Genomic DNA, 25,359 nt, shown 5'->3' with positions numbered 1-25,359 from the left:
ATAACTCTATCGGCAGACATACTGCTATACAAGCTATCATTGCCAAGGGAGAGATCTATGGGTAGACATTGTTTAACTTCCATTGGCCAAATAAGAACCACAGTAGCTTCAAGTGTCAGATATCTATCAATAAAATTCTCATTTTTATTTTTTGTTTACATTTTTTATGCTTTTGTCTCAGAAAAAAAGGAAATATTGTCTTTTATTTTCTTCTTTGCCATCTGGCTTTTTAAAGAATGGAATTACATGATTAGAGTTGGGTGGGAAACAGTTTTCCCAACCCACAAGAATTTTTGAGATTTAAAAAAAAAATTCCCATCCCTAATCGTGATGAAAGGTTGAAATCTCACAAATTTCTGCACACCAAACATCTGAAATAACCAACCCACCAAGATATGGTCAATTGAAACATTTAATTTCAAATCTGACCTTTAAATTTTTTAAAAAACGTTTCCCTCCCATAAATTAACTGAAATTTCTCAACAAAAAGTCCTTTCAAAACAATAATGGAGCGTTTTTATTTTAAAAGTGCTGAAATGGGGCATTCCAACAATTCTGAAACTCTGTTTCCAAAAAATTTCAAAATGGGGAATCCATTGGAACCAACCCTTTCCCATGAAATGTTTTCATTTTGACAAATCGGCATTTTTCCAATGAAAAATGTTTGGTTGAAAAATTCCTGATCAAGAGTTTAAATGACAGAGTGAAATTTAAATACATCCATGCACAAAGATATGTCTGACTTTCAAGAGTGCTGAGCAGCTACAGTTGGGACCAGGTTCTCAAAAGATTTTCAACATACAGCAGCTCCCATGGTTCTGCAGGAGATGTGGGGGAATTCTCCACAGTCCTCAACAGGAGCTGAATCTCCACCTCTCTATGCTCCATTGAGACCAATGGGAGCTTCTGTGTACTGAGCTCTTTTGAAAATCTGCCTTTACACAAATAATCAGTCTGCAACTCCTAAAATAGGCTTGCTTTTAACTTTTAAAGTATAGCTACCATGCGTCTATGGAAGTGTTTTGTTTTTCCTAGGGAGGGAAAAAAGATTAATGATACTAATGGGACAGGACGAGGCCTGCCAATCTCTTCACAGGTTCATTTGTTTTCTCCAGGAAAGTCTGCAGGGTTCTCACTAATTGGAAAATAACAGGGATGTCTTTGACCATTTAATAAACGCTTTTAGTTGAAGACAGAGCTTTTCTTAATTAGAGCTAAAACTATTCCCAGATTTTCCTAGCTATATGCTGTAAATCTGAATGTTTGGGAGATGCTGGACATGAGTCTGCTATGCCGTCAGATCAGGACGACAGTGTTTGACACTCACGTTGCACTTACTTGGCATGGAGACGGGAGGCCAAAGTAGAAAGGAAGGATGGCCTAGTGGTAAGGGTACTCGCCTGGGCACCTGTAAGACCCTGCTCTGCCACGTTCTTGTGTGACAGTTGGCAAATCACTTGGGGCCAGATTTTCAAAGGTATTTAGGTACCTAAAGAAATAGGTAGACCACTAATGGGATTTGACAAAGGCCTAAGCATCTAACTCCCTTGGGAACTAGGCATTTTAAAAACCCTGCTACGCAACGATCTGCATCTTGAGGTGCCTGGTCCTGGGTCTCTCCGTGTCTCAGTTCCCATCTATAAAATGGGCATAATGGTATTTCCTTACTTCACAGAGGTGCTGTGAGGATAAATCTGTTAAAGATTGTGAGGGGTAAGCCTTGGTGTGCTTCCCCTGATGCTTCATGCTTTATCAGCATGGTATTCTAACGAGTGTGCAAATATAATTGAGAGGCAAACTTGGTTGCTTTGAAATAGAAGAATAAATATGCGATTGCTGTGACTAATCTCCTGAATGCCAGTGCTGTGATAGCAACTCCTTGCTGCCCCCAGAGAACTGGGGAAAAGTGTGCTCTCCTCCCTGGTTTCTCTTTGCTTTTAACAAAGCCTCTCAGAACAGGTATATATTGTCTAGTTAGCAAGCCTCCTCCACTGGTAGCTGTAAAGGCCAGCTCTAAAAAGGACTTCCTGTTCCTCTTCATCAGTTTCACACAGAAAAAAGGATAAAAGACAAAAACACCATATCACTCGGGGGTGAACTCTTTGCACAAAATGATCACTCCATATCAGACTTTAGTCCTAATCCTCAAAGGAAACCTGCACAATGCTTTCAAAAGAGCCTAAATTCACAACTACGATAGACACTAAAAATCATGGTCTTATAAAGACACTGATATATGGTAGATTACAACAATCTGTAACCCACTAACTAACCCTCCTCTGTCTTATGACTGCAGATGTACTGACTGCCCACTTCACCTGGAATGGTCTCTTGCAACATTTGTTAACTCCTTATGCTTAACAGTCTGTTCCACCTTGTATTGAGCTGTGACATTCTGATTAGCTTTTCCAGACCTGAAGAAGAGCTCTGTGTAAGCTCAAAAGCTTGTCTCTTTCACCAACAGAAGGTGGTCTAATAAAAGCTATTACCTCACCCACCTTGTATCTCTTCATCAATGGCACTTTCATACACACCTTTTCCATTGCTGTTACTGCTGAGTGCCTGGTGTAGATATTTATATGACTGAAATGCTATAAAGCTGGATTGTATTTAAACTGTATAGAAGGCTCACTTCGTGGTTTGATGGGATGCTTGACATTTGAAGAATAAATGTTACGGCTGGCAAGAAAACAAGAATTCTGTTTTGTGAAAAAATATCAAAATTTGTTTTCATTCTTTATCAGAACCAAAATGAGAACTTTTAAAATTTTCCATGAAAAAAACACAGTGTTTAGGGCACTCATCTGGGACGTGGGAGGCCCAAGTTCAGATCCTTGTTCTGCCTGATTTAGAGCTGGGACTTTAATCTGGGTCTCCCATATCCCAAATGCTTGCCCTGACAACCAGGCTATTGGCTATTCTGGATCAGTGTCTGTCTATCTGTGTCTCTGTGTCCCCAATACCTTGGACCTGTGAAACCTGCCCAAGTAATGGTTCATCAAAACTGGTACATTTCCACATAAAGATTTGGTTTTGAGGAACTGGCATTTTCCAATGAAAAAAACCTTTCACTGAATAATTCCCAGCCAGCTCTAATAAAAAGGACTGCAAGTCCAGCAGCGTGTCACATTTCTGGACGTGCACTGACTGCCCATCAACAATCCGAGCTATGTTGATTTAGTGTCGATATTAGATGGATGCCTAACTCCCTTACGCTCCCTTGAAAATCTCAACCTAAAACTTTTTTGAGGCACTTGCTCCCAGTGAGATCGTCAGCATTCACAGCTCGACACTGATGCCTACATTTCAGCGCATATAATACATCATTTCAAAAGAAACACTTATGTAATCAGAACATCTCTGTGTCCCAGGTATTTGGTAATCAGGGTCAGGCACCCAATCCTAGCACTGCTGTCTCATCTCTCTCTGGGCAGCTTATGCATTGTTCAGCTGGAGAGTTTCTTCAGTTAGGTTCTGCACGGAATAAAATTGCTGCTCTTGGGAACTAGACACTTAAATGCATCAGATTTCAACAACTCTACTCCTGTGTTTGTGGGCCTGGCTTTCCACTGCATTAATCCAGTTTGATGCCATTGTAACCCTATTGAGCTCACTGGCATAAAACTGGAGTAAAGCACTGGTGAATCAGACCCTGTATATTTAAAGTGAAATTGACTCTTCCATCCTGCATCTGAAGAAGTGGGTTTTTTACCCACGAAAGCTTATGCCCAAATAAATCTGTTTGTCTTTAAGGTGCCACCGGACTCCTCCTTGTTTTTGTAGATATAGACTAACATGGCTACCCCCTGATACTGGACTCTTCCACTATTTCAAGAAACAAACATGATCCCTTCCTTCTTTTTCCTCTGTCAAAGGATCTTGAGGCTGATGTTCAGACGTGCTGAGTAAGTGTAGCTTGTACTAACATCAGGTGGAGAGCTGGATGCTCAACACTGCACCAAATCAGGTCCATAATGACAAAAGGAACTTCCTAAAGTGAGACTTCATGGTTCAGCCTCCTTTGATGCACAATAATTGTCCCCAGTACGGTAGATGTTCAAGACACTGGAACAATGTATATGAAAATTAATATAGTGATTTTATTTATGTCCTGGAGACAGTGAGGCATGCACTACCCTTGGGAACAGAGAACAAATACTGATTTCAGAAACTAAAGCCTTGGTTGATATATTTTCTCCATTAATAAACTATATCCAAGAGCTGAATGGAAACATAAAACAACAACTGCACTTTAAAAACTACATGAGGAAAGCAGTCAAGTTATCCAGGAAAACTGATTTCCTAAATAATTACTTTCTAGTTTATTGAGGTTTCACACAGAGCAAAGGGTCAGTGATGAAGGACTGTGCTGCTCTGTGATAAATAAGGTTAATGTTACGGTACAGCTCCGTGCTGTGGTCACGAGGCAAAGGTAGGAATATACGTGCACTTTCAAGGTTTGCTCTGAAGCGGAATGATACTTTCCTGTACGTGAGCTTGACTCTGCACTTTGCTCCAATCAGCAAAGCATTTAGGCACATGGCCAATCCCATTGACTCAACTGATATCAGTGGGACTACTCAGGTGCTTAAAGTTAAGCACATGCTTAAGTGCTTTGCTGGATCAGGGCCAGCACACTCAACATCTTGCAGGATCGAGCCCTGGAAAGGAAAGTAGATCTCCATGTTACTCGGAGACTGCATTGGGGCAGTATGTCTGAGTAGAAGTGCTAAAGAGCCAAGACCCAGGCTAGATTCTCCCATCAACCTTGCACTGCCTACTCCAGGGGTTAGGCTGGCTTAACTATGTTACTCAGGGGTGTGGATTTTTCACACCCTGAGCAAAGTAGCTGGTTTGACCTAACTTTTTTTGTGTGGACCTGGCTTTGGGCTACTCACACACTGTCACAGTTCCTTACCACTTTACCAAACCTCAGCAAAACCCTGTCTTGTTCTTGATGGTCTCTATAATGTTTGCTCAGGTCTGGAGTGAAATGACACTTTCCGGTATGAGAGCTCAGTCCTGCAAGGTGTAGAGAAAAATAAGGTGCATGCCAAAGATAAAAGCCTTCCATCCCGTTTTTAATATATTTCCAGCACAAAGTGTGCCAGAAGTGATTCACTTAGCATTAAGTGAAGAACCTTTAACATGATACATTAATTTTGGCTAGATATCTGTAGCTAACACACACATTCTCACTATCCACAGCTGGTGCAACTGGCCAACCTTTCAGTTCACCTTGAAAGCTTCAAGGTATTGGGTGAAATTCCACAAGATCTGAAATGTGAACAGGGTCATGGTTAGCAAATTGTACCAATAGAATACCCATTGCCTGAAAGCCATAGCTTACCCAGGATCTCCTGAAGGACCTAAGCCATCCTATATACCAGCATAGTTAACACAGTAGGTGCAGTTAGATGGCAACAAATGATGCCAGATCACAAACATTTTTTTTTGCAATCATAAGGCATCAAAAACTATATGAAAAGGCCAATAGTACTTGGATATCAAGGTGAATGGTGTCTGGGGAATACGATAGATAGTTATACAAGCTTGGGTAGGTAGATGAGGTAGGGATTGTGCCTTCTTTTGTTTGGAAAACACTTAGATTATGTGAATAAGTAACAATAGCTAGAGGAGCTATGGCATGTACCTGGCTAGAGCTGTGACCTTTACACACTGAGGGCCCTATTTCAAACCTTGGTACACCCACTATGCCCTCAAAATCCTGCATTTGCACATGGCAATACAGTAACTGCACACATAATTAAATACCTCTTTGGCATATGCACTTGTAGGCTTTGCAGACCCCACAGGCAAACCCGTGTGTTTGTGGGCATGCTTGTTCTGCCTACCTTGACTAGTCCTATAGAGAGCCTACAGCACATCCTCGCTTACCTTGCACAGCGGCAGGCAGCAGCTGAAACGGAAACAATATTAGCGACAAAGCAACTGCACTGTAGATTCACCTGATGGGAGCAGACTCGTCCCCTTTATCGAGCCAGTCCTGGGGCGGGATTATATACATGCACCAGAGTCCCCAGTTGTAGCCATGGGCAGCATTAGCATATTGCTGCACTTCAAAAGTGTTGTACTTGATGTTGTCAATAGCTGGTAGGATGATTCGCTTTCGATCTTCTTTGATCCGGGTAAGCGCTGGTTCCACCCTGGAGACAATAAAAGTAGCAAAATTTTTTTCTGGCCATTCAATAATCCAAACCCCTTTAGCAATCTGATAAAGTGAACAATGAAGTTCTCTAATGCTGCAAGCAATGACACAGAGAAGCAGCCGCCTCTGGTGCAGCTTAGAGTGATTTAATGCCGGTTAGGGTCGCACACAACAGCGACGGGGGGCATGGTGCAGATAACTTGTGCAGCAACAGCTCCTCAATTGCATGGAATTGATGGATCAGAGGAATTAAATATCACCATTTTATCTTCAAGGTCACCAGTTTGGATCCAGCCTGGTCAGTGGTTACTAGGGATTTAGCAACCAAAGTTTCCCCTGATGCCTTTTCAGTGGCCATTGAGAAATGAGTTGGGGTTCCCATTCCTCTTCCTCATGGGAAAGGGTATATAAAATTTGTAAAAACACCATCAGAATTAGCAATAATTGATGTCCTGGTTGGCTGTCTCTGGAAGAACCACCTCTAGGGATGGGGGGACAATTTGGTCTTGATGGTTCTTGAAGAACAGAACTCACCAAGGGCTGAATGAGTATGAAGACACTGCTTGTTTTTTAAGACTGGTCCCTCTAGCTCAGGGTCGACTGGTAAGCCTACTCTGTACCTTCTATACCACATGTATCAAGAGAGGACTTCAACCCCCAGGCTTTTCGGCCCAGCAGCTTTCACAAATACTATAATCATTTCAAAATACTTAAGTTGATGAAGAGCATTGCAAAGGGAACTATGCTCCAGCGGGTTTAAGAACATGCTAAAAATACTGCACACCGTTATCCCTCAGTGAAGTGCTAGGTAAATATTAACTTACAGATAGGGAAATGGAGGCAATGAAGGTCACTGGCTGGTGCAAGGCCACAAAGCAAATCAGTGGTAGGTCTGGGAGAAGAACTCAGCAGTTCCCAGCTCCTACTGCCTTTCTAGTCCCTTAGATAATGCTCCCTCTTCCAGAAAACATAAACAATTAAGGATGAACCTAAACACTGAAGATTTTACAAAACTCTCAAACTTCTTTAATTTTTTTTTTAATTTTTGTGGAAGTGGTGGTTTGTTGGATTCATGAAACTCGTGAGAGGTTAAACACTCATTTTCCCCATGATTTAAAAACTCATGCTTTGTTTTATTTTTAAGTGAAATTATTTTTTCTCTTTGCTGACTTTCTTGCATATTAGGTATAAAAGCTGTACAGACAGCAGATACGTTGAGAAACCATCCCCAAGTCTCATCGTGAAATGCATCCTCTCTGGTTTTCTGCTTCCTTCCATTTGCTGAAACATCGTGGGTCCAATCCTGCAAGGTGTGAAGCATGCCAAGCAACCTTAGCTCACAGCAGGAGTAAAGGGTGATCAGCTCCTCTGAAGAGCTGCTCAGCACCTTGCAGAATCAGGTTCCATATGCACCTCAGCTGTGACTGTTCCTTAGGCATTCGTACCAATTTTTTTTTATTGCATGTTGTTTAAATAGGCAATGCACCCAAAGCACAAAGCAGCATATTCTTCTGCTGGAGTGACAAGTAACATCTGCGTGGATTCCTGGACTGCAGTACATTAGTTAGGATGCCAATTTGCGGGATCTTTGGGCCAGACTCATGCACACTCATGCAGAGTCAATGTGACCTAGCAAATCAGGATAAATAGCAACTTTGCCATTTATACAAGATTATAGTTATGAGATTAAGTGTCTTTGAAGGACAGTGGGTGTCCAAGGGAAAAGCTCCTGATATTCTAAGAAAGCAGGGTGGAATTCAAAAAGATGGATCTGCATAAATTATATCTGTGCTTGTCAGGCTACAGACATCAGGAGACACACAGAAAGACCTTGCCAAAGTGACTGAGGTGTCAGCCAGCCACTCTTCCCCTATCACGGAGCTTGTGAATAATCTCAGTGGGAACATCTCCCACTCTGGTTCTGCCTGAAAAATGAAGCATTTGAAAATACCAAACAGCTGCAGATGTCACTTATGACATACCACTAATGGTGTATCTGCAAGAGGAGCCCTCCTCTTGTTGTGACATATGTTACGGAAGAAGTCACCTTGGTGCACATTATTGTCAAATAAGAACCATCTGAGGAAAGAGCCCTAAAGGATTTATGGGCTTTCCAGAAAAGGGAGAGAGGGATTTTTCCCCCTCGTTTCTTCTCAGCATTGATAAATGGGTCGGAGTGTCCTGCCGTTACTGGTGTTATTCATCTTATGTACATTTATCTGCAATAACTGTGGAGCTATGGTCTGCAATGTGGTACAGTGGATAAGAATGTGCCACTGTTGTATAATCTTGGGTAAGATACTTCACCAGTCTGTGTCTCAGGCTATGTCTGCTCTGCCCCACAGTTCGGACTACGGGGGGCTGAATAGCAGTGAGCACCAAAGTGCTGCCCTGTAACTCCTCCCTGTAGATGCGGCAGAGGTGAACTAAAAGGTTCCTAGTTTACATTAATGTAGACCTCTTCAAACTGGACTATGTTCATGCAAACTAGGAACCTTTTCAGTTTGTGTCCGCCTGGATATTTTTTTTCCTTTTGATTTGTTTTGTTTTGGGTCATTTTGGGATGTTTTCTCACACCCCCACCTTTTTTATGTTAATTTTTTAATGGGACACCATTTCTAAACAAAAAATCAAAACCTTTCTTTTTGAGCCATTTCAATTTTTTCCCCCAGTTTTTTTCCAGCTGAAACTATTAGGCTGAACTTGACCCACTTACAATTTGCCAAAAAAAAAAAAAAAAAAAAGCCCAGCTATAATCCTAACCCAGTCAAATACCCACTGAGTAGACACAAAGCAAAGCCCTCAAAAGATATGGCCCATTGCTCTGAAAGAAGTAGTGCCCGCATTAAGCGACAGCGATTTACAACTAATAGGACATCTAATGATGACCATTCAATGAGTCTGGAGCTGCAAGCTCTAATACTGTAGGTAGATATCCAAAGCATAGGTGACGTTTCATATTTTCCTTCTCCTTCAAACTACTGGTATCTGGCATCACATTGTTCTCCTTCCTTCAGCCTAAGCTCCTCTGACCACCAAGAGATCTCTCAATGCATTTCATGACTCTAAGGAAAGCCACTGGCCGTCTACAAGTTCTCCGAGCTAGTCCAGTATCTTCAGCAATAACACATGGTGAGGGACTTCTAGGTAACTGGTATTACAGCAGGATGAAATTGGTGACAAATTTTCACAAACAATTTTGCAAGCTATTTTGATCTTTTGTGAAATTTGAGGAGTCAGAAAGTTATTCACAGTGAACCCCCCAAAAAGCCACTTTCCTGTTAAAATTTGCACTTGTGAATTTTGAACAAGCTAAAAGAGGAGGGGCTAGAGCCTCAATACCACCAAAAACACATGGTCCAGGGCAATTAGCAGAGTGCTGGAAGCTGGAAAGCCCTGAGTTCTATTCCTGCCTAGCAGACTTCATGTGGGTGCTGTGTAAACGCAAGGTATTACTATGTCTGTAAACATTCCTGCCCCTATTTTACAATGGACAATCTGAGGATAAGTTAAGTGACGTGTTAAGATCACACAACAAGTCAGTATCTGAACCAGGACTGGAATTCAGGTCCCCTAACTTCCCAATGCATCTCCAGGCAAGTAACTTTACCTCTGAGTACCCGTGTCCTCATGAACAGAAATCATTCACATTCACATATTCTGAACTATAAAGATCTGATTTTTAAAACAAATGTATTCCTTATATATCCCACCATCTGTTTTAGCCACAACCTTCACAAAGGGGACATTAGAATGTGTGGCTCAAGACAAAGGGAATTAGAAAACATTTAAAAAGCAGAGAAGCTGCCTGATACTATTTCTCAGCAAAATCCAAAACAAGTTGATTTTTCCATTAAGCACTACGTACCTGTGAAATTTCACAGCTTGATGTGCCAAATCAGTGGTAATAGGAATGCAGAGATGAGGTATTCCAACACCATGCTACAGCTCATCCTGATGTTGCTCAGGACTGTTATTATCACAGATTCCGTCAACACCTTTTTTACTGCAGAACCTAATTGTGCTCTGTTTTGCAGAACAGCTGCCAAGACCCGTATGAAATATTTAGCCAGCTGATCTAATGGAAAGTTGCCGTAACAGGACTGGCATACTGTGGCATGAGTGGCATACTGTGTTTACATTATTGTTTTAGGTAATCCATGAAATATGAGCCATCTATTGTTGGGTGTTGCCAGCTAAATTCAGGCTTGGTGTAACTCCAGTGCCGTTGATGGAAACTACTCCAGATTTGAGATTGCCTCCATGGGCTGAGCTGCACTGACAGCAAATCCTTTGTCAATTTGGCTAGTAATTCTGGCTTTGTTTACCTAATCACTTATAAAGAAAAGGAGGACTCGTGGCACCTTAGAGACTAACAAATTTATTTGAGCATAAGCTTTTGTGAGCTACAGCTCACTTCATCAGATGCATTCAGTAGAAAATACAGTGGGGAGATTTATATACACAGAGAACATGAAACAATGGGTGTTACCATACACACTGTACCGAGAGTGATCAGGTAAGGTGAGCTATTACCAGCAGGAGAGCGGGGGTGGGGGAACCTTTTGTAGTGATAATCAAGGTGGGAATGACCGACAGGGGATGGGTCACTTGATGATTACCTGTTCTGTTCATTCCCTCTGGAGCACCTAGCACTGGCCACTGTCAGAAGACAGAATACTGGGCTAGATGGACCTTTGGTCTGACCCAGTAAGGCCATTCTTATGTTCTTAACACAGTGACTTTAACAAAAGCCATGTGTGGTTTGAACACTTTTTATATTTCTTGCTTCTTCATGTTTTTTTAATGGCATCAAAGGCCCTTTTGGAACACAAGTTACCATTCCGAATCAGACTGTCTAGCAAAGCATCTGATGCTCTCAAGGAAGGCAGCTCCTCTTCAACGCTTCCCCCCTTGATGATCACTACAAAAGGTTTTTTCCCCCCTGCTCTCCTGCTGGTAATAGCTCACCTTACCTGATCACTGTCGGTACAGTGTGTATGGTAACACCCATTGTTTCAGGTTTCTGTGTATATAAATCTCCCCACTGTATTTTCCACTGAATGCATCTGATGAAGTGAGCTGTAGCTCACAAAAGCTTATGCTCAAATAAATTTGTTAGTCTCTAAGGTGCCACAAGTCCTCCTTTTCTTTTTGCGGATACAGACTAACACAGCTGCTGCTCTGAAAACTAATCACTTATGGTTTTTTAAGGGAGTAATATTAAATCTTTTAAAGTAATTTATGTTTTATTCTCATTTTAAGATGCTACACTATGTGGATGTACTCGCCCTCCTTATGGAGGCTACTGTTCTACCCTACCTTTGTACCACCTCCTCCAGCACACAAGGAAGTCAGGAGTTCTGGGCAGCTCCCAGTATAGAGAGAGCTGAAGCTTAAATTGCTTACAGATAAACTCCAAGAGTTAAATGCTCCAGAATGATCAACTGCAATACAGTATTTGAATGTTTCCTCTCCGCACGTCTGTTCCCACTTCCTCAGCAGCTTGAGCTGTGAAATTTCACAGGTACAAAACAGAGAAATCCCTGTGGTTTGCAGAGAAATACAATCATGCAGCCATTCTGCCTAGCTCCGAATAGTGGGATTAAGCAACAGCCCTGTGTTATGGGCTAGACAGAGCTGTGCCACTCCAGGTGCAGCTCTGAGAGGCGTTGTGAAGCTAGGAAGCAGGCTGCCGCACCAGATTTAAAGCGGGCACAACACAGAGTTCCCCTCCAAGCCATCTCTCTGGCCCTATCCTGCCCATTTTGCTCAAGCTATTGCTGACAGTAGAAGCAGCTTTGCCGTCTCTTGGTACTCCCTGACCATAAGAACCCCCATTGGGCTAGGCTCCTGAATTGGGGCGCATTAGGTCAGGAGAGAGGTTCCTTGTGCTTTCCCCTTCCCTCAAGTAGCTGCACAGCAGCCAAGCGAAACTAACCTCTTTAGACTGCATTTTAAGTGTCCAAGATGGACAGCACTAGGAGGCTGCCCTCAATATGCATTTACTGGGAGACTACCGCCTCCCTTCCTACCACCTGCCTGAGCTCCTACACCAATGATCTCTCTTACTTTCTATCCCACCTACAGATACTCCCCTCCTGCATCAAACGATACCATACCAAACAAAAAAAGCTTCAGAAAGAACGTAGATGCACTAACCCTGTAAGCAGGTGAAGAGGAGGTCCGACGATCCTTGGTGCACTAGCGGAGCACTGATAATGCCTCTAAAAGTCATAGGCCACAAACAGTGAATCTTGGCTAGTTTTAGAGAAACTGGGATCAGCAATTGTGAATAGGCAATTTCAATTTTCCAAGTATCGCCTAAAGTTATAGATAACCTCATTCCAATGTAAGGCTCTTTACAACAGGTATCAAAGCTGCCACCTCAAGGCTTGAGTTGCTATGCTTCTGTTCTTACCTGATTTGGTTTGAAAGCTTTGTTTTAGCTTCTAGAGTTCTCTATAACACACACGGGGGAGGGGGGACATATAATATTCAGCTTGTCTGAGGATGAGCCTTTGTTCTTGAGGGTGTAATTTGTGCTCGCGTTTTTGTGTTGGCAGAATGAACTGTGGGCATAGATATGAGCATTTGCACCTCTAAATACCGGCACTGCAGTTAGGTAGCTAGATGTGCCTAAATTCTGATTTGTTCACACAGTTCAACTGTGGGCAGAAAAATGGATGCATAAATTGTGTAGGTGCCACTTGCAGCTGTAAAAGTGATGCCATCCCTCTTAGAACAGACTAGATGTTTTTAGCGCTTGTGTGTCATTTTCTGCTAAACGCAAAGCAAACAGACAGTAGCCCTGCTATGTCACTGCAATTTTCAACTGCAGATGCTCTTTTGACAAGCATCCAAATGTGTCTGGATACCTTTTCGTGTGAGAGAGATGAAGCTTTGCAGATATTTCAGAACCCTAAATACTTCGTCAGCATTGTAGCTCTACGTGGAAACAGAAGGGAGGCCTGCAGTGCTCCTCAACTGTCTCTTCCTTTGGCACCTTACATTCAAGCTCTGCTACACAGACCCTAGAAATGGGCTCATGGGGTTCAATCCTGCAGCAACTGAAACCAGTGGCAAAACTCCCGCTAACTTCAAAGGGTGCAGGATCAGGCCTATAATGATACATTCCAAACACCAGAACTGCATTTTGAAGTTTGGGCCCATTTTTCATGGCTACTGGGTTGTTGGCCTCTGTATGAATTAACATGCTTTACGGGCGCAGAACTGCATCTATTGTTGACAATTAACTAAGCCAAAAGGGACAATTTTTTCCTCACACACATTTTATAGATACCATGGATTCTAAACTAAACAGATATTCAGTTTTCAATTTAGTGCTTCTTCCTAGGACTGCTTCAGTTTTTAGCTAAGACACACACAGTGGAGACTACTGGCTGGAAATGTAGATGGAAGAAAAGGTCTCCCTTTCTCTCTTCTAATGAGAAATGTTACCTAGGAATTTCTTATGCTTCTTCTCTCTCTTAGCTACTGGTGGATTGCTAAGGTTGAAAGAGAGAGAGAGAACATTCAACTTGATTCTCATATATTCTCTATCAGGTGAATGGTGTATTTTTATGGTGATTTATTTCTCCAGAACAGCGTCAGAAATGCTTTTTATTCTAAGGCCCCGATTCTGTAACTGACAGTGCATAGGGCATAGTTCTGCAACTGCATGGATTCTCATTGACTTCAACAGATCTCCCAGCAGACACAAAGATGCCCTGGTATGCAGTCAACTGCAGAAGAGACTTCAGTAAGCATCTCTTTCTTTCATAAATCATCAACAGGAATATGCAAGTCCAGACTGTGGACTTGATCAACAGCCCCCAAAAAGCTGCTTGTTTTCTCCAAAGTGTTGAATGCTTGAGATCCACCTGAATATAGATGTGCATGTGCATTTACTCCTTTTGTCTTCTTAAAAATTATGGGGCCGAGTTTTAAAAGGTGATGAGCACTCACATTGGTATCAACGGGTGCTACAGGTGCTGGGCTCTTCTGAAGAGCTGGCTCTCAAATTTGAAGACTTCTATGGAAAACAAGGAGAGTTAACGCAAGAATCAGGAGGCAGAATTTGGCCCAAAGCATCACAGAAGTCTGTAACGCGATCCAGAACACTGGGGTGAGGTCAGAGCTTGTACTGTGATCAGATTGGCTCCTCTAAAAGTCACTTTAAACCTATTGTAAAAGTCTATCACTGGATAGGTTAGCAATCTATGTTTGAGACTGGCCAATTCACAGCACATCAAATGCCAGAGGCAAATCAGTGGGAACAGGAATCATATGCTTTATATTCTTCCACCCTTATCAATTTGTCAAGGCGTAGATGCCAATTGGAAGGCCTGATTTTTCACAAAGCTACAACACTAAAACGAATAGCTTTTACCCAAAGCACTGATAAAGCAGGTTCGAAGTGAAGTCTTCAATGTGCTGCAAGACTATAATATAGCCTTTAAGAAAGTCAGGCCACCCGCAGACATCAAGCAATTGTTTTTAAAGGCATAACATAGAAATAAAAACATGTGATCCAAGAGAAATCATAAATACGATACAGGCCAGATCCTGAGCTGTTGTGAACTGATGTAGCTCCACGGACTTCAATGCAGCGAGACCAATTTACATCATCTGAAGCATTCATTCAGTACATCTCCAGCTCCTCTCACATCTCAAATAGTTCTGAGCTGATATAGTCTAGAAGTAGTTTCGACATATACTCAGATTAGAGACATCATGGTCCAGCAGACAGGGCAGCGAACTGGAACTCAATGGATGTAGGTGCTATTCCTAGCTCTGCCACTGACCTGCTCTGTGACCTTGAGCTGGTCATTTCACCTGTCTATGCCTGTTTGCCCTCCCACGCTTTTCGGTCTTAGATTTTTAAGCTCACTGGGACAGGGACTGTATTTCTGATGTTTGTTCAGTGCCTGGCACAATGGGGTGCTAATGTCATTCAAATATTTTTAAAATATATATAATCTGTGTAAACAGAAAGCTCATTTTCCATATGATTTTATACACCATCTTAAATTTCCACTGGCAATATAGTTTATCGTACATAGAACAGTAAATCTACTGAGACATATTTCTCCATTTAAGATAGTCAAACAAATATTACACTGGGTATGTCTGTGCAGTAACTAAGTGCTCAGAGAGTTAAAAATAATCATATCCATTTCCTCGCACTGCAAGAGAAGAGAGGAAATTCCTCATCTGTTCTACCTGACATCTTTATCAGCTTTTCTGAACTGCCCTTCGAGATTTCAGACCTGCAGTCCACCAGCCAGAATAGAATGAACACTGCAAAACACACCTGCTTCAGAGTTAAAAGATCAGCTCTTTGGCAGCCAAATCTGAATAGCTCTTGTCTGCATCACTGAAAAGCAATGAGGATGCTTCAGTGAGTATTCCACGTTGTTTAGGTAGATGAATAGTTGGAGTTGTTTTTCTGGCTTGTCCTCCATATGTATACTGGCACTGTCCTATAAATCTCAAAAGCCCACATGGCATATGCTGTATGCTTCTCTCTTTATTCAATGAAGTAATTTTAGTATACTTCTGCTGTCTGAAACGTGTACTCCATTAAGCTACAAAATTGATCTTAAATGACTGATAAATGCTTTGGAAAAAGAGAAGCTTTCTAGATGCCGCGCAATCATGGAGGACTTCAGTGTTGGGGCGGGGGGTCTCGTGCTGCCAGTACGAAAACATCCTTGGAATTTCTAAACATTTAAATGACAATTTCCTCACTCAAAAAGTGTTGCAGCCAATATGGAGGAATACTTTATTAGACCTTGTCCTAACAGATAAAGAGGAACTGATCACAGAACTAAACATTAACAGTAGTGTTGGTAATATGCACTCAAAATAAAGTTGAGACCAGTAGCATATATATTTGGTGCTTTAATAGGGCCAATTTCACAAAGCTAAAAACAATAATAAGCTAAATCAGCTGGGAGGAAGAATTTAATTAAGAAAGTGTGAGTGATAATTGGAAATAATTTAAAAATGCTTTAATAGATGCCCCCAAAGCCAGAATCCTGTGTTGGTTAAAAAGCTGACCTAGTTTAGAGGGGAAGTGAAGGCCGTTGTAAAAAATATTAAAAAGAATATATATTGAATAGAAAAAAGGGGAAGTTGATAGTGATGACTATAAATCAGAAGTTAGAAATTGTAGAAAGTTGATAAGGGACGCAAAGGGACATAAGGAGAGATCTATGGCCAGCAGAGTTAAGGACAATATGAAGGTGGTTTTTAAATATATCAGGAACAAAAAGAATTGGTCTATTACTAGATATAAATGGAATGGTAGAATTATCAAAAATAATGCAGAAAAGGCAGAAGTGTTTAATGAATATTCTGTATTTGGGAAAAAACAGATGATATAGTCTCATGCAGGAGACTGGACTAGATGACCTCTCGAGGTTCCTTTCAGTCCTACACTTCTATGATATGAAGATAATAACTTTCTTTCCATTCCACTATTATCTCTGAAAGATGTTAAACAGAAGTTACACAATTAGACATTGTTAAATTAGCAGTTCCAGATAACTTGCATCTAAGAGTTTTTAAAGAGCTGGCTGAGGAGTTTGCGGGACCATTAATGTTGATTTTCAAGAAGTCTTGATGTACTGAGGAAGTTCCAGAAGACTGGAAGAAAGTCTTATAGAGACAGACTCCACAGTTTCATTTATTTAGCTTAACAAAGAGAAGGTTAACGGGTGATATCATTACAGTCTATAAGTAACTACAAATATTTGATAATGGGTTCTTCAGTCTAGTAGAGAAAGGTGCAATGTGATCCAACAGCTGGAAGTTGAAGCTACACAACTTCAGAGAAGAAATAAAGTGTAAATTTTTTAACAGTGAGGGTAATTAACCATTGGAACAATTTACCAGGGTTGTGGTGGATTCCCCATCACTGACCATTTTAAAATCCAGATTAGATGTTTTTCGAAAAGATGTGCTCTAGGAATTACATTGGGAAAGTTCTATGAGCTGTGTTATACAGGAGTCCAGTCTAGATGATCACAATTGTCCCTTATGGAATCTAGGAGATAAGTGCATTGCAAAGCACACACTTACTGTGAATGCTCTTCCTGCAATCTTAGAGTTATAGAGGGGTGATGCTATAAGCAAAGTGACAGGTTTGACATTGTAGGGAGAGTGGTCACTTTGGATGAGCTATTACCAGCAGGATAGTGAGTTTGTGTGTGTGGTTTTTGGGAGGGGGGTGAGGGGGTGAGAGAACCTGGATTTGTGCAGGAAATGGCCCAACTTGATTATCATGCACATTGTGTAAAGAGTTGTCACTTTGGATGGGCTATCACCAGCAGGAGAGTGAATTTGTGGGGGGGGGGGGGTGGAGGGTGAGAAAACCTGGATTTGTGCTGGAAATGGCCCAACCTGATGATCACTTTAGATAAGCTATTACCAGCAGGACAGTGGGGTGGGAGGAGGTATTGTTTCATATTCTCTGTGTGTATATAAAGTCTGCTGCAGTTTCCACGGTATGCATCCGATGAAGTGAGCTGTAGCTCACGAAAGCTCATGCTCAAATAAATTGGTTAGTCTCTAAGGTGCCACAAGTACTCCTTTTCTTTATAAGCAAAGGGTGATCATAAAGGGGCTTTTCACAACTGGGAACCAAAGAGCCATAAGTTTTACTTCTATCCCTAGACATGCCATATCACCTCATTGATTTCATTCTGGTGATGCAGATTTCAAGTGATGGTGGAATTTGGTCCACACTTTTTTGCCCAAGATTGTTAAGAAGCAGAATTTTATAATAGGGTGCAAAACATCTCTATAACATCCTGCAGGTCCCCACAAAAGCAGACCTGGAGTAATAAAAGTGGCTGAGTAAAACAGCCTGAGCATTGTCTCCAGGTCAGTTATTGATTACTAGGAAATCAGCCTTTTCCTTGCTTTAAAGTACATCTTGAGAATCCCAATACAACATAATGCACTACACATTTTTATATAGAACAGCAGGTCTAAAATCATATTCCTAGACCTGGGGCCCCACAAAGCTATACCAAAAGCTTGGTTCCCTCTAACTTCATTAAGATCCATATTTTCTACACTGTAAAAGAACACGTGCTTCTGGGGATAATCTCCAAAGATGGGCTACGCTAGTCACAGATCTACATGTCCCAGATCCTTTTTTCTGTGCTAAGCTCTCTTGGCCTCTTTTGTATACTGAAATCTCTTGATGAACTCCTTTTACTCCTCTGCTTTTTATGGCAACACTCCATTCTGTAGCACTATTTTTAATTACTACTGTACTGCATAACTCCATTCAGGGCTTAGACACAACTATGATGGAAAGCAAGCCATTATGTCTCCTTTTATGGATCCCAGCACTCTTTTCATGGTTCCTAATATGTGGCAGTCTCTGTCTTTCACTTTCTGATTTCTACCTTCCTGAGCTCAACACCGTCTCTTTCTCATCCATAGAATTAACACACTCATCTCTCAATCCTCATGATCTTTTATTCCCCCGCTCCACCGGCTCCAATAACTTAATTCACGTTCTTTCCTCTCTGTCATTTACTCTCTCCCGCTTCATCTCAAAGATGGAATGTTATGTTATGCTCCACATCTTCTGTAACACAGTTAATCGTGGCTGTGCAGTGGTTGTAACCTAAAGCCATGAGTGTGTTGCTTAACTGGAAAATGGGTGCATCTAAATAAAAAGGAAAGAAAGTTGGCATTACAGAGTGAATGCAGAACTCCACTCAGCTGCAGGGAGACACAACTAAACGATGTGGACCTAATCCTGCTCTCACATATGATTGCACAACTCTCATGGGCCGGAGTGTGAGCAGCACAATGCATCTGAGGGTACTTTGTGCGTGGCTCATCATTATGTTACATTGTTAAAACCCTGACATCATCCTGTACCTTCTGTGTATTGTATTCTTTTGCAGCCCTCTCCCAGTATCTCACCCCGACCTTCCCTCCTTATTTCACCATAACTCTCTGGTCCCAGTTACTCTTCCCAACTCAACTTCTTTCAAAGCCTATTGTACTCCTGTGCCTTTCTGCTATGTGTTCCCTATAAAAAGAGAGGGAGATGGAAAATGAGAAATAGCTGTGAATTTTAAAAAGATATAAGCAGAGAAAAAAATATCAAACACAGATAGGTTCATTCCCTGTCACATAGCCCTATGACATCCAGAAATTGATTGGGATCTGAGACCACAGAACACCTCTGCAGGACTTACACGGGGACTTCCAAATGTACAGAAAGGTAAAGAAGTCTCTGCATCTTGTACAAGCTTGTGAGCCTGGGGGGCCAGATCCTCAAGCTACACTTGTGCTGAAACTGGTACAGCTGGGCATGAGGAGCATCACTGGTTTTATGCTTCCACCCATCCCTGGTATATGGCTCTTTTGAGTTGCACCTAGCTGCAACAGCTCTCAGTGGGCTGTACCAGCAGCCAAGAATATTTTGAGTGCAAGTACTCCAGCCATGCCCCTTCTACCTGGGCCATGTCCCCACATCCCCCTCCCCTTATACAAGCTCTGAGTAGCAGGGGGCTTTGGGCCAGTATATCCACTTCTGGGGATTCCCCTTTAGCAGAATGCCCAGGTAACTGGCTTTCTGGCTATGGATCAGAGCAGCCAGAGGGGATGGGGGCAAGGATCTGCCCCGGGTATCCACATATGTATTTGCAGTCTTGGACCCTAACAGTTCCATCTGTTTTGCAGAGATTTTTAGCCCTGCAGGCTGACTTCCGTTGATTAGCATTGAGTTCCTGTAAAGAAGTAGAACATTTATTGAGGATAGGTGGAATTTTACAGAAGAACTGTTTGGTGAAATTATTGCACGATTCTAATTGAAAGCTCCATTTAAGAATTAATGGTAATGGCCTCCCTCTTAACCAGTCCTCTCCACTTATTCCTGCCACAGAAGTAGTATCAGCTCACACTAAAGAAACTCTTATGGGGAATGGGTCAATAGAAAATGTCTGGCCTGCACTAATATATTTCAGCACCTAACAGGCAAAAAAGTAGCAATTAAGCACAGCACAATTTGAATAATTCAATAGTTAATTTGACCTGCCAGCTTTCAGCCTATTTTTTACTTCCTATAAGACTGTACTCAGTCTCCTGGGAGAGAGTTATTCTGTAAAAGCCTACACCATGGTGCAGTGCAATATAATGGAAAACAGCATGCACAAAGGGAATAAAAACTATTTAAAGGGAAATATTTTTATTTTCTGAAAGTGATGAGCCACCTATGCTTAATAAAAGTGACTTTCTATAAATCAACCTGCCGAGTCACTGTGCAGAAGGTAAACCAGCTCTGTGCTGGCCATATCGAAGATAAGCAATTAAAGATAGTCTATGCTGAGTTTTTCGGTTATGAGTTTGCATGTAATGTTCACATTTATCAACCAATGACTCAATCCACTGGGACTCTTTAGTTCCATTCAAAACCAGTCATTAGAACAACAAACCACCATTAATGGTGTTTTATTTACTCCACAGTACAGCAATACTGATTCACCACAACCCAGTAGTTTGATGCAGCCCTGAGCAATAATGATACAGAGACAGAGGGATGGGCTTGTAGTTAAGGCACTGGACTGGGATTCAAGAGGTGCGGGTCCAACTCCCAGCTCTGCCACAGATTTTCGGTGCGAGTCTGGGTTAGTCACAATTTCCCAGTTCCCCCATTGGGAACTTCCTGGGGTGCTGTATGGATATCTGTGAGGAGCTTAGACATTGCAGTGGTGATCAGAATGGAGAAGTCCATAAACAACAAATGACTGTGAAGAGCTAAAGGTTTTCAGATCCTGCAGCTGACTCTGTAGTTGGAAATATGGATATCACTGCTGTGACCCAGGAAACTATCAACCTGCACTGCTGTCTCAGAGAAGCTTAGTGGTCACTCAACAGCCTCAGAGAGAAATTGAACCTTCTGTTCATTGCCCATTTTCAGGCTGGCTCCACCCTAATAATGATAATAACCTATCAACTCAAGGATAACTAGAATATGTAATTGCTTTGAGTTCCTACAGAAAGATTGTAGATTCAAAAAGTAGTTGTCAATGGTTCACTGTCAAACTGGGAGGGCATACCGAGTGGAGTACCACAGGGGTCAGTCCTAGGTCCGGTACTATTAAATAGTTTAATTAATGACGTGGATAATGGAGTGGACAGCATACTTATAAAATCTGCAAATTATACCAACCTGGGAGGTATTGCAAGCATTTTGGAGAACAGCATTCCAATTCAAAAGGATCTTGACAAATTGGAGAATTGGTCTGATTTCAGCAAGATGAAATTCAGTAAAGATAAGAGCAAAGTACATTTAGGAAGGAAAAAGCAAATGCATAACTACAACATGGGGAATAACTGGCTAGGTGGTCATGCTGCTAAAAGGGATCTGGGGGGTGTAACGGATCACAAATTGAATATGAATCTATGATGTTGTGAAAAAGGCTAATATCATTCTGGGGTGTATTAACAGGAGTGTTGTATGCAGGACAGGGGAGATAATTGTCCCACTCTACTTGGCAGTGGTGAGGCCTCAGCTGGAATCATCTGTCCAATTCGGGCACCACACTTTAGGAAGGATGTGGATAAAATTGGACAGAGTCGATCGGAGAGCAACAAAAATGATAAAAGGTTTAGAAAACCAGATCTATGAAGAAAGATTAAAAAAAACTGGAAATGTTTAGTCTTCAGAAAAGAAGATTGAGGGGGAACCTGATAACAGTTTTCAAATATGTTAAGGGCTGTTATAAAGAGAACAGTGATCCATTGTTCTCTATGTCCACTGAAGGTACGACAAGAAGTAATCAGCTTAATCCGCAGCAAGCAAGATTTAGGTTACATATTAGGAAAAGCTTTCTAACTATAAAGGTAGCTAAACTCTGGATTAGGGTTGTGGAATCCACATCACTGGAGGTTTTTAAGAACAGGTTGGACAAACACCTGTGAGGGATGTCTAAGCTTACTTGGTCCTGTCTCAGCACAGGGGGCTTCATCAGATGACCTTTCAAGGTCCCTACGTTTTCATAATTCTATGATGTTTGCAACTACAGTAACCACATACTATACAGACTCGATGGTGACAACGAAGATGTAAAAGAGGCCCAGAGGCAAATAACACTGCTCTGTTTTAAGGCCAAATATTCATTTCAAGTACTAACATCATGAATGACTTGCTTTCCTTTAAAATACACAACACCACTTTTTCATTTTGTTTGATTAGGGAAACTGTTTAAACATATGAGATCATTTATGTTCAATATGAAAGTTACAGTCTCACCATCTCTCTCCTGATTAATATAGAAGACTTGCCTTCAAAATCCCTGGCTAACCCAGCTGAATCAAACTGACTCTCACCTCTGCTCTATTTTGATGACATTCAGGGACCAACCTGGAGTGATTAAGTCCTAGTGTACATTTACTATCTCAGTCTTGCATCCTCTGAGTGTCAACAGAAGAGACTGGAATTTACTTAACACTCGCCAAAAATATTGATATTCGCTTGAAAATAAAATCTGTCCACATAACTTCAGTCTCTTTTCCTTTCAGTGCTATTCTGTTAATATTATGCGGGACCATTTAGCAACCAGTTGCCATGTCCTTGTGTCTATTGAGGACATGACGGACTGTCTCATAACATGTAAGGTAGCAAGGCTTGATTAATAAGCCAGAGAAACACACAAGGGGCCAGTTCCTCAGCTGGTGTAAATCACGGTTGCTCCACTGAAGCTATTTATATCTACTGAAGACTGGGCCAGAATGGGGACAATAACACAGGGTAAAGTTGTGAAGGGAAAAGACGACCAACTGAGAATAAATTAAAAGAAACCTTAGTTTCCTCAAATGGAAAGCAGCAATGTGTCTCCAACAACTGGATGAAGAGAGATCCGAGAGGATCATCAGGCTTCCAAATATTTGCCCCATATTGTTCTCCATGATTTTGAAACCTCTGGCCATATTCAGCCTTGACGTATGCTGGTGGAATTCTACTGAAGTCAAGAGACCTGCACCCACTTCCACCAAGGCTGAACCTGGCCCTTCATCACTAAGGGGAAATTTTGTACTCTTTTCCCCCTTTATGTTCTCACTGTGGTGTGGTTTCTTTACATTTGTGCACCAGTCTATCTTTCAGAGTGATACTTGGAAGACTCTCCTTTGTCAGTCACAAGCTGACTGCATTACAGATACACCACTCGCTGGTTACACCACAAACTGAGCACAAAGCCGGAGCATTTTTCCCCACAGGAAAAGCCACGTTTTCTGTTCAGTCGCCTCAAAAAGACAAGGTATGCAGGGCTCAATGGAACCAACTCACTTGCCATCTGAATATATTATTATAGATTTGCAATCTGGAAAAAGTAGTTCCTACAGGATCAGAACTTTAATGAGAGAATGTAGATGGGGTAGTGCCTTGCTCTGGCACGTGGAAGATTTAGGATTGAATCCCAGGGCTGGAATCTCCCATTCCTTGTCCTGATAAGGGGTGGGAGTAACACACAAAGTATTTAACAGTAACACCATTTGAAAAATGAAGCAGGAGGATAAATAAGCTCCTGTCAATCTAAGTCCATATCGGCTGGAATGGGAAAAGCAACGGGAGTGGCTACTACATGAGGCCTTAAAGGTGGGTACTACAAAGATGAGAGGAAACAGGGAGAGCAGAAATTCAGTGGTGGAGATGGTTTTAGACACACCCAAGATTTGAGGGGGAGCAGGAATAGGAGAAAGATAAAGTAGCAGTGTTGTTGCCCTCCACTTGTGCCTCTGAAGCAAAGGGATACATTATCCTTTTGATGCATTTGCTACTCTGATTGGTTTAGACTCTGCAGCGACTGCATGAGCAGCGCTCTCACAAAAGGGGGTGATGCTCTCAAAGCAGCTGCAGATTCAGGCTCAGTGGTAACAATGGGAGTTAAGCAATGTGTTGAGAGGAGCGCATACCAGAATGGGTGTGCTGTTCCATAAAGGCTTTTAAATGGTATACACATAGTCTCATTTACTGTATTAAGTTCTGTCCATGCTGACTTTGATCCTCCATGACATTATTATAAAACAACAACCTTTAAGAAAAGAAAACAACAACCCCCTCTTACTGTGTAGTTACCCCACCTAGCTTTTACACAGCTGTTCACAGCAGTAGATCTCAAAGTCGTGTGGCAAATTGCCGACACTACGATGTGGGTCTCGCGCTTTCTCTTCTTGAGGGGGGTTCAGGGCTCCGTTTCTTGTCCCTGAACTGGGGTACTAACTGCCCCACTGGTGTCCTAGAGGAGGGGAGTGGAAAGGGAGGGACCCAGGCCTGCCCTCTACTCCGGGTCCCAGCCCAGGGGTCCTAGGGATAGCAGTAAACCACTTGAACTAACGGTTCCTTCCCCAGGCTACTTCCCTCTCCTGCCTTTCAGCTTGTCGGGCTTCCTGCCCTCCCTCTGCACAAACCAGGTGTCCCTTTACCTAGGGTCTTGGTCTTCTTAGCCCACCGCAGCATTTCTCCAAACTCTCCTCTGTTTCCTTCCAAACTGCTCTCTGCTCCAACAGCAATCCACTCTGCTTCAACTCCTCCAAACTGCTCTTTGCTCCAACACCAATCCACTCTGCTTCAACTACTCCTCTTGTCTGATTGAAGCAGGGGGGTTTTATCATGTGACTGGCTTCAGGTGCTCTAATTGGCTTCAGGTGCTTTAATCAATCTATAGCAAACTTTCTTCCCTCTACAAGGAATAAGGCTCCCTTCTAACACTCTCCTGCTGCCCTCTGGCCATGCTGTATCTCAGTCCTTACAAAGGAGGTCAGCATCATTTTCCTCACTGTATAGAAAGGGAAACGGAGGATCAGATAGGCCAAGTGCCAGGACCAGAACCCAGACCTCTGCCCGGTTCAGTAGCCAGCCAACATGGCCTCCCACTGACAACCAACATCACTTGAAGTGACACTGTATCTGCGGGTTAAAAAACAAAGCATGAGCTACTGTAACATTGTTACCACAGGCACAGGAATCACCCCCTCCAGTGTAATTGTAGAGTCTGGTGTGAAATAGTCCAGGCAAAGTCCCATCAGCTGCAGTGCGGCAGAACTTATTTTATCTCAGCTTTTATAAAGACTTGCGAGATGCAAACTGTCAAGGTTCCTTCCCCACTCTGAACTCTAGGGTACAGATGTGGGGACCTGCATGAAAGACCCCC

General features: G+C 42.1%; 1 protein-coding gene across 4 annotated transcripts in view; it reads right to left on the bottom strand.

Moving 5' to 3' along the window:
- The window catches only part of GALNT9 (polypeptide N-acetylgalactosaminyltransferase 9), a 222,310-nt gene that overhangs the window by 114,354 nt on the left and 82,597 nt on the right, over positions 1 to 25,359 (bottom strand). For 3 of the 4 annotated variants that reach the window (XM_073312257.1, XM_073312258.1, XM_073312259.1), the window contains one exon: positions 5,970 to 6,167. The exons of the other annotated variant lie outside the window; for it this stretch is intronic. In XM_073312257.1, the coding sequence (XP_073168358.1) occupies positions 5,970 to 6,167 (198 nt within the window). The remainder of the gene's footprint in view (positions 1 to 5,969; positions 6,168 to 25,359) is intronic. 4 annotated transcript variants of the gene reach the window in all.

Source organism: Lepidochelys kempii, chromosome 15 (genome assembly GCF_965140285.1).
Source record: "Lepidochelys kempii isolate rLepKem1 chromosome 15, rLepKem1.hap1, whole genome shotgun sequence".
NCBI classification, from domain to species: Eukaryota; Metazoa; Chordata; order Testudines; family Cheloniidae; genus Lepidochelys; species Lepidochelys kempii.
This window is presented reverse-complemented; position numbering and strand designations above follow the sequence as displayed.